The sequence below is a fragment of the Staurois parvus genome, unplaced genomic scaffold (assembly GCF_062004578.1).
Source record: "Staurois parvus isolate SC_StPar_1 unplaced genomic scaffold, SC_StPar_1.0 ptg000572l, whole genome shotgun sequence".
Classification (NCBI taxonomy): domain Eukaryota; kingdom Metazoa; phylum Chordata; class Amphibia; order Anura; family Ranidae; genus Staurois; species Staurois parvus.
In genome coordinates, this window is record NW_028318368.1 from 7,275,880 (window position 1) to 7,290,396 (window position 14,517).

Sequence of the window (14,517 nt, forward strand, 5' to 3'; positions counted from 1 at the left end):
GCACATCAATGCCACATATCAGTGCCCAACAGAGCTGCCTTTCAGTGCCAACTATCACTGCCAGTCAGTGCTGCTTATCAATGGCAGTCGGTGCCGCCTATCAGCACCACCAGTCAGTGCCACCTATCAGTGCCAGTCAGTGCCGCCTATCAATGCCCATCAGAGCCACCTAACAGTTCCAATCAGTGCTGCCGAACAATTTCAATCAGTGCCGCCTATCAGTGCCAGTCAGCGCCGCATATCAGTGCTATATATGAGTTCTGCCTTTCAGTGCCCATCAGTGATGCCTGGCAATGCCCAAAAATGATGCTTGTCAATGCCCCACCAGTCTGTCCCAACCCCACTGCAGCCCCAATTCAGAGAAGATCGGCATTCCTCAGATGAGATATCTACACTGATCATCAGGGCACTGATTATTAGTGCCCTGATGATCAGTGTAGCCCCATCAGTGCCACCTGTCAATGCCCATCAATGCCACATACCAGTGCCCATCAGTGCCTACCAGTACACATCAATGCCACATATCAGTGCCCATCAGAGCTGCCTTTCAGTACCAACTATCAGTACCAGTCAGTGCCGCCTATCAGTGGCAGTCGGTGCCGCCTATCAGTGCTGCCTATCAGTGCCGCCAGTCAGTGCCACCTATCAGTGCCACCTAACAGTTCCAGTCAGTGCCACCTATCAGTGCCAGTCAGTGCCACCTATCAGTGGCAGTCGGTGCCGCCTATCAGTGCTGCCTATCAGTGCCGCCAGTCAGTGCCACCTATCAGTGCCACCTAACAGTTCCAGTCAGTGCCACCTATCAGTGCCAGTCAGTGCCACCTATCAGTGCCCATCACGAGTGCTGCCTTTCAGTGCCCATCAGTGATGCCCATCAATGCCCACAAGTGATGCATGTCAATGCCCATCAGTGCCACCTACCAATGCCTCCACATCAGTGCCACTTATAAGTGCCCATCAGCGCAGCTTATCAGTGCCCATCACTGCAGCCACATTAGCACACATCAGTGAAGGATAAAAATTACTTATTTACAAAATTTTATAACAGAAATGAAAAAACTTTTTTTTTTAATTTTCAGTCTTTTTTAGTTTGTTTTAGCAAAAAAATAAAAAAAAACACCCCAGTGGTGAATAAATACCACCAAATGAAAGCTCGATCTGTCTCAAAAAAATGATAAGAATTTTGTTTGGGTACAGCGTTGCATGACCGCGCAATTGTCATTCAAAGTGCGACAGCACTTAAAGCTGAAAATTGGCCTGGGCAGGAAGGGAGTAAAAGTGCCCGGTAGGTAAGCGGTTAAATATATATACACAAGTGTCAGTACTGAAATACCTGCACACTGGATTGGACGCTGGAGTTGATGATGTCACGTATAGAAGGGGCAATCCTGGCAGAGCAGACAGAAGAATGATTCTGCAGAAGATTAGAGTTTAGTGAAGTCTAGTAAACATTCCAGGAGATAATTGGATAAGCCCAGGGATCAATGAGACCATTGCAGAGAGAAATGTAGCAGATCAGAGAGCAGAATGGACACAGTAACTAACCTGATCCTGACTTCTGCTAGTAGGCTGACTTCCAGTAAGACACTAATAGAGGGAGGAGACCAGGGAGCAGGATGTGTGCAGTGAATAGGAGGGCTCATGTGAAAGGCAGGACTATATACACTGAGTCACACAGCTCTCTGGTTACACAGACTCACACTCCTCTGATCAGCAGTCTGGTTTACATAGTGATCGGGCAGATAGAACAGTAAGGTAAGTGATCCATAATGATCTCACCTTTACGCATGTCATCTCTGTGTTTGGGTGCGCTACAGGTGATTGTAGACCAACAAAACAATGGAGCGCTGTCTGTGATACTTTTTATATTTGTACTATTATTTACATTTTCATGACAAGTTTTTGGAGTGTTCCTTTCTTATTGATGCAGTACCACTTGGCCCGAAAAGAGGGGCATACGCAAAAACTTGTCCTGAAAATGTAAATATTAATAAAGTTTCATAGACAGTAGTCAGTTGTTTTGATGCATTCTACATCACTGATATAGTAATACACCCCCTTTTTAAAAAAAATCTTAAGGGTCAACTAATTCAATTTAAAATTTTACATCGGGCTTACTTTACACCGTATTGGTTACATAGAATGAGCCCCTCTTTCTCCAGTATGCTGGTGTTGTTCTCATGCAGACGGGGAGTTTTTACATATCTTTTGGACCTGTCCTGCTATTATGTCTTTTTGGTATTACGTACAATTGAAGAAGTAGTACATATCCGTGTTCCCCTTGACTCGAAATTCTGTTTATTGGGGCTGATAGAATCGCTGGCTCCTGCTGTAGCCCAGCACACCTTAGTAATAGTCCTGTTGTTTTATGCGCGCATAAAACAGGACTATTAATAAGGTGCGCTGAGCTCCCCCTGGCGTGACCTACTGGTCTCCTCCTGCTGTGACCTACTGGAAACGTCTGGTGAATTCTAATTTACCCCTTTATCAGACTACCTATTCTAACAGAGGATGCCCCCACAAATTTTATAAAATTTAGTCATGCTGGCTTGATGATGTATTTACCACCACTGCTGATGTGGGGAATTGATTGATCGATAGTCACCCAGGTGCTTTGTCTTTTCTGTTGTGAGCTGGGTTCCCTTCTATATGTTATGGTCCTGTTATATTGTCTATCCATGATTAGACCTTGATTATTATGTGTGGTTCCCCCCTCCACCCTTATTTTTGTTTCTTCCCTAGGGTTGTTTTGTACTGTTATTGTACACTTTGTTAGGCTATGCCCCTGCGTAGGCGTCTGTTGTCTGTATGTTTTTTAAGATTTAAAAAAAAAATCTAGGGGTTGCTGGGTATTTGGGATACCACATACAGTGGTACCTCGGTTTACGAACACATCCGTTAACTTAATTTTTAGTTTACGAATGAAAATAATGCCTCAGTTTACAAATTTGTTTCGCAATACGAAGCAAGTTTCCTCAGGATGCATTGCTCCTAGGAGGTTTATAGCATCGCCCCCATGCATGCTGGAGTCTGTGGGTAGCATGTGGTGTTGTGTGTGGAGGTGGTTTTTAATTAATTCCTATGGGAAACCGTGTTTTGGTTTACAACTTTTTCACAATATGAAACGTCCCGGAGAATGCATTAAATTTGTAAACCGAGGTACCACTGTATATACTTTTTATTACCAGGCCATGCCTGATCATCCTCAGGGCTCGTTCACACTAGGCTGTTTTGCCAACGCTTGCCAAACGCCCCTATAGCGTTTGGCAAGCGTTGGTCCGGTGTTTGCGGAGCGTTTTTAACGCTCGGCAAACGCTCCGCAAACGCCGCATGCACGGTTTAGCGGCGGTTGCTAGGCGTTTGCCGAGCGTTAATAACGCCCCACAAACGCCTATAATGCATTTGAGTGGTGTTACCGCTCCGCAAACGCCCCGCAACCGCACCGCAAACGCCGGCTGGGCGTTTGCGGAGCGGCACCATAGACGAGAATAGGAGGCTTCAGAGCCTCCTGACTCGACCAGAGGCGTCCGTTTTGCCGCGACGCGATGCAAACGCTCCTGTTAGAACAGCACCATGTGCTGTAATGTGCAGAGTTGGCAGAGGCGTTTGGGAAGCCGTAAAAACGCTTCCCAAACGCCTCTCTGCCGCCTGCACACAAGGCTAGTGTGAACGTAGCCTAATGTCTACGGACCCATAACTAGATGTAATCTATTGAGTAACATCTGTCAACAGCTACATTATTCCTCGGTAAAACTTTGTGCTGTTGTGATGACTTGAAAAACCAGTAGTACTACTAGCATTTTTATGCAGCAAAACACATGGCACAACATCCTTGAAATGAGTAAATTGTCATTTTGTGACCCCTCAATAAACCTAAAAAAAAAACTGCTATGTGTTTTATCAAACGCATCACGCCGCCCCTTAAAGTGTTAATACCTGCTGAGGCTCATACATTGCTTGCTGTGATCCTGAAAGCCAGGCTATATTCAGTATTGCTTGAAATGTGATCATGTCTGTTATTAGGGAAGGGGATAGATTTTAACCCTTCCGCTGCCAGAGCTGTTTTTGTGGGTTTTACTCACATGTGACATCATGACAGTATTTAAAAACTGTCATCGGTGCAGCTGACAGACAGCTGGGAGGCAGCTTCGTGAGCAGAACAGGGTTTTTTTTGTTTTTTTTTGGGTAGCGGTGATGGCGGGCATCGTAACTGACGTTGGATCTACTTTGGAGGACATATTTTTTACTTTTATTTTTAATAAAGGACTTGTCAAAGACTCTCCTGTCTTTTTTTACACCACACTTTTTTTTTCTTTTTCTTTTTCTTGTTTTTGTGAATGGGTAGCGGTACCGCATACTCATTCACATGGAGGGGGCTTCCAGATTTCGATAAGCCCCCCACAACCACAGCCCAGGGTTGCGGAAAAGAGGCCCTTGTCCCCATCAACATGGGGACAAGGTGCTTTGGGGGGGAGCCCCCCTGCCGCAAAGCACCCCCCAATGTTGAGGGCATGTGGCCTGGTATGGTTCAAGAGGAGGGGGTTGCTTGCTCATCCCCCCCCCCTCCCCCCTTTCCTGACCTGCCGGGCTGCATGCTTGGATAAGGGTCTAGTATGGAGTTTGGGGGGCACCCCACGTCATTTTGTAAAAATTTTGGCGTAGGGGTTCCCCTCAAAATCCATACTAGACCCGAAGGGCCTGGTATGGATGGGAGGGGGACCCCACGTCGTTTTTTAAAACTTTTTTTTTTAATTGTCGGGCAATGCCGACAATTCTTTTTACGTTCAGCTGTCAGTGGGAACCCCACTGACAGCTGAAACATGAATGAATGTTTCACTACTAAAATACTGCATGACTTAATAATATAAGTCATGTGGTATTTTAGTAACCGAGCCGTATCTTATAGCATACTCAGATGTGGTAAGATACCGCTCTGTAAACTGGTAAAAGTTTGCGGTCAAATATTCTGTAGGTTCAGATGTTTGACTGCGAACTGAACAGGGGGGTGTTCGGCCCATCAATAGTCATGAAAATGAAGGATAATTTTTTGCCCTGGCCGATCAACTCCATTTAGATCAAATCCCATCTAAACTGATTGAAAGGGAAGATAAATGATCTTGATGGAATCACACACTGATTAGATAATAAAATTAAACTGTTTATGGACAACCGATGCTTCTAGCACACAGACACTGGATCCCGTGCAACCTAAAATCCAGCCTATTTCCCCAAGTGCTGCACACAGCCGCCCATTGACATACATGGCTTTGCACAGCTATACTTGGGCATACCCCATTACTCATGTAAACACAAGTTTAGCATACAGGCATATTAAAAAAAAAAAAGATATTTTTCTGCATTTTTAGGGAACACAACTCACAACAACTCATTACAACTATATCATAAATAAACCTTTTAGCGTCAGTGAATTTTGTGGTTTGTGGATTACATTTAATTGAGGATAATACACTATTTAGTTTTCTTTTCCTTTGGAGGTATACGCTTCTTTGAAAATACATGGGGATGATGAAGCAGAATATGGAGGAATAATTGTTTGGACTTTTTTTTACATAATTTTTTTCATTGACACTAAAAAGTTTATTTATGATTTTGGACTTTCAAAGGTGAAAGTGGGACTTTGGAGTGTCAAATAGGGTTATATCACTATTTGATTGATTTTGGATACCGAATCTATAGCACAACTGACACTTCAAAAGAAAGAAAAAAAAAAACGCCCTTACACTGCGTACACCAGCGTGCACAGCAAGTGGGCTGATTTAAATGAGTTCTTACGTGGTGTAATCTCTGGGTATACTACTAAAGACCTGAACTCAAATGAGAACACTTCAGTCCATCTAAAAAGTGTATTCAGAGCTGTATGAATGAATAAATCAGTGGAAAACCTTACATGAAGGGAGCTTTAAAGGGTGTCTGTTCTAAAAACGAAACATTAGAACGTGTCCTCCTCCTGTCTCTAAATAGTTCAGCATTATATGGGAATTTCCAGGCAGTGTTGTGGAGGGGGAGACATTTCCACCCACCCCCTGGGGAAATGTGTGACTGAGGAAACATTCATAAAGCTATGACCTTACCAGTGTCAGCTCAGCAGGACACATTTCAAAAGATTGCATTGAGGTACGATGTAATACAATGTTGTGTGCGTTCCAAAGTAAAGATAGCTGTCTTGCGTAACCTTTTAAAACGTGATGAGTGGTAAGTCCCTTTTTGTATGTTTGTGGAAGTGATATAGCTGAAGAAGCTGTTTGTCTCCTAGTCATGGCTCCACCAAACCCCCACACTGCACTGCCTGGGGAATACTTCCTATTAGAGATGAGCTTACATTCATTCAGAACTGGACTTTTGATGATGGGGCCAGAAAAAATATCGATGGACTACAAGTGCGGTGTTCCATTAGGCCCCTTTAAAACCAATGCAGTGCAGTTTTACCAGCAGCATCCCGTGGGTTTCGTGGTGGTTACTTGCGCTTTGCCTTAGACTTCTATTGCATCAGGCGGTTTTGCTGCGCTTTCAGAAAATGCCTGATGCAATAAAACCGCACCGCATCAGGGTAAAAGTGCCCTTAGATGTACAAGTCCCCATGCCACTGTGGCAAATGGTACTCGTAGCTTTTTCAGTCCTGTGACTGAAGGACTTTGCTGTGCGGGCAGAGCTATGCACAGCCATGCCAAATTCCAAAATACACAGGCCAAGGAGAAGAACCCTCATATTCAGTAAGGTTTATTTTCACCTGTGGTTGGGGGGTGGCAAACATAGGTGGCCTTCTGACCCCCTGAACCCCTTGTCTACCACAGTGAGTTTGTACAGCCTGGTATACAAGGAGTCAGAACAAGCTCACGGCTAGTGAGGCCCCCCAAGAACCTTAAACAGCAGCCCACAAAACTTTGTGGCCAAAGCTAGCATCTGCGGATGCCAAAATTTTAATTTTTATAAAATTCTGTAAAATTATACACAGACAACCAGGTCACCATTTTACAAACAGACGCCTGCTGTTGGAACACCCAGGAGGCACTAACTGCCCAGATGGAGTACGCCATAATGGGGAAGGGAGGCTCCTGCCCCTTCATGGCATACACCTGGACAATTATCTGCTAAATCCATCGAGAAATAGTGGCAGAGGATGCGGCCATGCCTTTCCTCGATCTATCTGTAAGCACAAAGAAAGAGTTGGACCTCCTGAAGGCAGTTGTTGCAGATGAGTACACAACAATCACTTGGATCACGTCCAAGGAGTGCAAAGCCACCTCCTTAGGGTAAGAAGGCGGAGGACACAAGAAAGAAAATACAATGTCCCCATTCAGATAGAAATATGATACCTCCTTCTGAAGCAAAGAGAACCACCTTATCCTTGTGCATCAAAATCAGATAGGGAGGTTTACATGGCAAAGCTGCCAATTTAGACATCCGCTCAGCAGAAGTGATAGCGACCAGGAAGGCAACTTTCTGAGAGAAAAGAAGCAAGGAAATATTCTTGAAGAGAGGTTTCTGGAGAACCAGATTAAACCAAATTCAAGTCTCAACAAAGAATGCACAGGGGGCATTGCATGGCGAGCCTCCTGGGTAAAGGTACAAATCATGAAGTGTGCGGCCAAGGGACATTGAAAGAAAACAGCAAGTGCAGACACTTGAGACTTAATAGTACCCAAAGCAAGCTTTTGGTCAATGCCACTTTGACGAAAAGCCAACACCTGAGCCACCCAGATGGAATGAGGATAGGAGGGACACCTAAGGCCAGGGGCAAGAGGACCCCACAGGTCCGATCACCCAGAGAGTATCCATGCCCCACACCATGCCTGGAGAGGAAAGGGGGCATCTACTTGCATCCAGTGCAGCGTGCAGGTAAGGCTTCCATGACAGATCCTTCTCTCCACCAAGTGGGGGGCTGTTGACCAGGTAACACTGTGACACGGACTCCAGTGCCTGGTTATATCTGTTCCCGCGACATGTTTAACTCGCTGGCTGCCCCAATCCAGGAAGCTGTCAGAGCTGACCCAGCACATAGCTAAAGGTCTACATGTGCTTGTTGGCCAGACAGGGTTGACCACTGGATCTACATTATCCAATGTGCTGATGAAGGTCTCCGCAGGAAAAATCCTAAAAAAAATAAAATAAAAAGTCCCAGCAGGTAACCAGGTGCTTACTTCCGAACGGCATGCAGAAAAAAACTGGCTTGCCTATAGTAGAGAGGGGGTTTTATACCTAGAGAGGACTGCCCAATGGAGATGCCAAGATTTTTTTTTTTTTTTCTTTCTACTGTCCTACTCCTAGGTAGGTAGCACTATAAAAGCCTGTTTGGTCAAGAATAAAGAGAGACTGTGTCCATCAATGAATATAAAAGAAAATTAAATAGTAAAGAAAAATATAAAAATAATTTAATTGAAATGTAAAGCACCCCATTACCCCTAACATACACATGGGGGTACACACATGTATGTAAACAGCAATTGTGACACACAAGTGAGGTGTCGCCGCAAATGTCAGTGAGAGCAATAATTCTAGAGCCGTAATTCATGGTTACGCTAAACTGAAAACCTGTTTCCTTTTTAAGCCATTGCCTTTGGACAACTGGTACCATAGGTTTTCACTAATTCACAGGCCGAACATTCTTTAAAAATATAATAATAATTTGGGGGGGGGGGTGGTGGCGGTAAAGTAATGTTCTAGCAAAAAGATATTTGGGAATTTTTTCACTTTCTTGCACAGATTATGTTGTTTTTTTAATACTTATTCATTTAGGTGGTTTTCATCAGCATTCCCACAATTTTAATTTGATAAACATTTCAAACCTATAAATAAGATTTATGTGGTGCTACTATATCTTGTTACTATCTATGCAGAGTATATAATCACTGGGAGAGCATTATTTGGGCAATTTTTTTTGATACTGTAGTGCTGGTATAAAAAAAGACCAGGTTGTACTAGGCCGCTGGTGCTTGCCAGTTCACCAAAAGGTAAAGCGGCACTAGTACTAGCACTCTGCTGCATATGAGACAAGTCATGCGATCCTAGCACTTCAGCTTCATGGGGTCGGGTATGCCTGATCATAACAGGGACCTCTTCTCTATCGTCCGAGCTACCTGTCAGAGTGCCGCTGCTGTATACAGGTTCATATTCTGAGGCGGATTGTGTCAGTGAGTCTTCCTCTTCACTCTCACCTGACATGCTCAGAATCCTGTAGGACTCTGGGCATTTTGGGCTCTAAATTTATAGGTACCTAGTATGACTCACAGGAAAAAGAGCGCATGGCTATCAGGGACTGCTTGAACCGCTACCAATAAAATTCACCTGCTAATGCTAGCAGAGATCAGACCTGATTCTGTGAACACTGTGGTTCTGTGTGCAATGTATTACAGGTGACAGTAATCGGAAATTATACTGACCTTGTACTTCTTGTTAAGGGTGGAGGGGGGGGGGGGGGAGTGGAGGGGCTAAGTGCTAGCGAATGGGGATGATCCTGCTAACACTGTTTTTGGGGACACTAATACTAAGGGGGCACTGGTATAGTTTTGTTTGTGATCAATATATTGATCCGTACAAACACAATACTAGTAATGACAGTGACACCTATAGCGTGAGTGCGATAGTGTGCGGGCAATCTAACGCTTGCTGACCCTAGCTGGGAGGGACGCTAACTGACACTATCTGACGCCGCTAGTGGCACTAATACAGTGATTAGTGAAAAATACTGTGCACTGACACTGTACTATTGGCAATGGTAGGGGGCAATCAAAGGGTAAATGTGGTCATCAAGGGGTTAAAATGTCTATCTAATGTGTATGGGTGCAGTGTGCTGCTTTTACTCACATATGATGTCTTTCTTCTCTCTCTGGGACAAAATTTTTTGCTTAGATTTACCAAAAACCATATAATATGAGGTCAAACCTAAACAACACTTTCAATTGTATCCAATTAGATAGGCCCTTGCACTACATAGTTGAAGGTAGATCTAAAGGAAATTGGACAAAAAATTGTATACTGTATGGCCAGCCTTAGAAAATGTGAGCTCCAATTTGTTTGCTTTTGGGTTTATTGCCACTTTAAGCTCAAGCCAGTGGTGTAAATATGCAGGTATAGGCAATACAAAGACACTTTACAAGAGGGAAAGTTTGTCAGCAGTTGGAAACAAAATAATCACTAAAAAGCAGTTTACTTTATCTAAGGAAGATTCTTGGTTGTTACATTCAGCTGTATTTTATCACGCAAACAATGCTTCATCACTACTAATCATGGAGTGCCATCCACTATTGCTAATTGAACTTTACCAGCAAGGAAATAGTTATAGTTAAAATAGTTGTGACCATACCATACACCCAAAACACTAGATTAACCTGGCCAAAAAATGACAACCTGCCAAATAGACTTCTTTAACCCCCGATTCACATCTATGCGGCCATGTGGGCCGTGTTTTGCACAGGCACGAGAGCTCATTCATGTGAATGGACTCCCGTGCCCGTGACATGCAGGGAAAGAAGTCCCTGCACTTCTTTGGAAAATGCAGCCCGCACAGGAACCTTAGTTCCTAGTACGGTTGCATTTTCCAGTGTGGGCGGTGTGCCATTAGAACTAAAGGCACCCGCCCGCAGGTCTGCATTTCTCTGTGGGGATCCGCAGCAGCACCACCCGCACAGATGTGAACCTAGGGTTAGCAAAGGTTTTCCCACAGTTAAATCACAGTAGTTTCAGGATCCCCACATATACCAACTTGTAATTGGTACTTGTTAAAATCTACAATATTAGAAACAACATTTCTAATGACTATGGGGACAAAAAATTTGACCAAATTTATATTATAATTGCTATTTTGTAGATGACTGACAACAGTTGAAAGTTGCGTTGCCTGTCTATGTACAAATCATCCCCTGTGATAGGACCGGCCATAATATTCACTCTATGGTGACAGCAGGGCCAGGTACTTTGATCTTTTCTGTGTTACATAGTAGATGAAAGATATATCCATCTAGAGCAGTGGTTCTCAACCTTCCTAATGCCGTGACCCTTTAATACAGTTCCTCATGTTGTGGTGACCCCCAACCATAAAATTATTTACCCAGTAATGATAATTCATGAGTGTCGTTTTACCTCCAATACTGCTGCTTTCAACACAGTAGTTGCTTTGAACAGAGTAGCTGCTTTCCACACAGTAGCTGCTCTTTACACATCGGAAATATGTGTTTTCTGATGGTCTTAGGGGACCCCTGTAAAAAGGGTCGTGCGACCCCCAGGTTGAGAACCACTGATCTAGAGTAAGATTTTCCGGCAAGTAGTGAAAACATCCCCAGTGATAGCATGTATCTATGACACCCTTAGAGGGTTATTATCTCCCTCTAGTACATAAGACACAGAATGATTATCCTAAGCAATGCTTGCTTTTATTGGGTCATTTATGGGATCCTATCTATAAATTCTTTTTCCATGTACAACTTGTTATTAAGAATCACACTGAGACTGATATTCAAATGCTGTTTTTACCAGATAAGATTCTAACTTGAGATAAGACCGTTTTTATTAGTTACCTGAAATCCTTTGAAATGTTGCACTTTGACTTATTGCACTCACAATCATTATATTTACGCTTCATATAAAACCGTTTGCTTGCACACCCCTAATGAACTTTATGGATGCTATGTTTTTCAGATAGTAATGGCGGGCGCAGTGTTGGTCAATGATGTGGACACTGAGCAGACTCTTACTTGCCTGCACCTGAAAATGTACAATCCTCATCATCAACTTGACCAAAGGATCTTCAGTGCCCTTAATTTGGGCAGAAAAGAGGAACTAAGAGCTGAAGAAGTTGCTGTCTTTGGACGGGATGTGTGTAAGTTCACGTTGCTAAATTCAAAAGTCTCCCGTCTGCAGTTTGCATTTCAGTTTTTTAAACCTTTGAACAGTTCCAAAATGGCCTTTGAAATTAAAAACCTCAGCAAGAGAACCAAGCTGTATGTTGATGGCCTAGAACTAAGCTACCTAAACAAAGTGGATCTCCCACCTAAGTGCTTGATTCGTTTTGGGGACTTCCAGATCTTGGCAGAGACTGAAGAAGGAGAATCCGAGGAAAAATATGACATCTGCTGTGAATTGTCACGCTTTTCCCTTGTTCAGGATGTGTCTGGTCCAGTAATGGTGGGTATCTCAGAAACTGGTGGACTCAATGGTCACGCTTCTCTGTATTCACATATTTACAACATCCCTCCTCCAGTGGAAGTTGATGAGAATGACTTATAAATTGGACATATATTTCATATGGACAATAAAGGAACTAACTTTTAAGGACTTTTTAAACGTATATAAATGTGATGCTGTGGCATATTTTTAATTTTACTAATATTTATACCTGCTATGCTGAGCTGTAGACCATGAACTGGACCTCTTCAATATCTATCATGAGCAAATATGCAGGTAGCCACTACTAATGTCTTCTTTTTAGAATGCTAGTTCCCTGGCTGCCACTTTGATGCTTTGCCTTTAAAGTATTAGACGTCTCTGTCATAAAACAAGTGTGGAGATAAAGTGGGCCAATACACAAAAAGCAGCTGCAACTCTCCCTCCCTACAAATTAGAAATGTATTGTTTTTATAGCATTTACTATTTTGTTCATGTAGAAACGAAGGTGTGAATTTACCATTTCAGGTGTGTTTTTTACGTTTGACTTTACTTATAAAACTTAGATTTTTTTTTTAATTTAAATGTATTTCTATTTAACCTCTTTTATACAATTAATATTTTTATGTTCGTTTTCAATAGATTTGTTTTGCTAATTTTTTTTTTTTTTGCAATGTGTTGCATAACAAGAAAATGCACAAAAATTGAAAACAATAATGTTACCATGCTTTTGTACCAGAAACATAATTTTTGTGTAATTTTAAATAGGGTAAAGTGTACACTAAATTGTAGATTTTTATTTACAGTAAAACCCACATTATCAAAGAACACTGGTCAGAGCAGAGAAATGCATTTTTAACTTCTTTGTTTACAGATGTCTTACAAAATAAACTATTTTTTGCAAAACTATATTGCCAAAAGTTTTGTTTTTTTTTCTTTATGAAAAGAAAATGTGGGGTTGATTTACTAAACCTGGAGAGTGAAAAATCTAGTGCAACTGTGCATGATAGCCATTTGGCCTCTAACTTCAGCTTGGGTTAAGGTTTGACAAAAAAAAATCTGGCAGCTCATTGGTTTCTCTGCAGAGTTGCACCAGACTTTGCACTCTCCAGTTTTAGTAGATCAACCCCTGTATGTATGCATTTGTCAAATTAAGTAATAAAATAGTTATCCCCAAATAAACAGGTTCATAATGGAAATGTAAAAATTGTTCTGGCTCACAAAGGGAGTACAGGTACAAGAGCTGAAGTGCTTAAATATATTTTTTATTAAATTTAGTTTGTCTGAATGTGACCTTCAATATTGGTATCATACTTAGTTCAATGTAGAAAACAAATTGGCCATTAGTGTTTTGTGTGTGGTTTTTTTTTTCTTGTATATGGTGGTACACTAGAGTATTCTATTCCTTGCAGGGATTGTACTAAAATATGATGACTGAAGTCAACTTTTTTGATTATCTCTGGGTTTGTTGAAACATATACCGTATTTGCCGGCGTATAAGACGACTTTTTGACCCTTGAAAATCTTCTCAAAAGTCGGGGGTCGTCTTATACGCCGGTACACATGTTAGGGGGGCTGCGGCATTAAGTACAGGGGTTTGCAGGGGCTGACGTCTCTTACCTGGATCCAGTCCCACGACGATCCGGTCCAGGAAGCGCGGCGTCTCCTTCAGTTCGGCCACTGGATGTTCGTGCGGCTGCGTGGCTCCGCCTCCTCACCGGTGATTGGCCGCCAGAACTGTAGCTCAGGAAAGGCACACAGGCGGCCAATCACCGGCGAGGGGGCGGAGCCGAGCGGCCCCGCGAAAATTGAGTGCCGGAGCAGCAGGTAAGTGCTCTGTGTAGAGGTGCTGCTGCAACCACATATGCTGGCTGCAGCAGCACCATACGAGAACAGGGTCAGCAAGTCTCAGTGGGAGGAATAGTGCCCCATCATTGGTGTCACTGATACCAATGATGGGGCACTATTCCTCCCACTGATACCAACGATGGGGCACTATTCCCCCCCCCCCCCCACTGACACCAACGATGGGGCACTATTCCCCCCCCCCACTGACACCAACGATGGGGCACTATTCCCCCCCCCCCACTGACACCAACGATGGGGCACTATTCCCCCCCCCCCACTGACACCAATGATGGGGCACTATTCCCCCCCCCCCACTGACACCAATGATGGGGCACTATTCCACCCCTCACTGACACCAATGATGGGGCACTATTCCACCCCTCACTGACACCAATGATGGGGCACCTATTCCTGCCACTGATACCAATGATGGGGCACCTATTCCCCCAACTGATACCAATGATGGGGCACTATTCCGCCCACTGATACCAATGATGGGGCACTATTCCTCCCACTGACATCAATGATGGGGCACTATTCCTCCCACTGGTG

The 14,517-nt window shown here is 43.3% G+C and overlaps 2 protein-coding genes across 5 annotated transcripts in view; one reads left to right on the forward strand and one right to left on the reverse strand.

Moving 5' to 3' along the window:
* Nucleotides 1–1,608, reverse strand: part of ALPK1 (alpha kinase 1) — a 159,509-nt gene extending 157,901 nt beyond the window's left edge. For 2 of the 4 annotated variants that reach the window (XM_089691851.1, XM_089691848.1), the window contains exon 1: nt 1,334–1,562. The gene's annotated coding sequence lies outside the window, so the exon portion shown is untranslated. Of the gene's footprint in view, nt 1–1,333 lie in introns of all 4 variants that reach the window. The other 2 variants (XM_089691850.1, XM_089691852.1) reach the window with 2 other exon arrangements.
* TIFA (TRAF interacting protein with forkhead associated domain) lies at nt 1,566–13,026 on the forward strand. The gene is made up of 2 exons (XM_089691853.1): nt 1,566–1,755; nt 11,653–13,026. Exon 2 carries the CDS (start codon nt 11,659–11,661, stop codon nt 12,238–12,240), a length of 582 nt encoding a protein of 193 aa, XP_089547979.1. The 5' UTR covers nt 1,566–1,755; nt 11,653–11,658; the 3' UTR covers nt 12,241–13,026.
* Nucleotides 13,027–14,517: the final 1,491 nt, after the last annotated feature.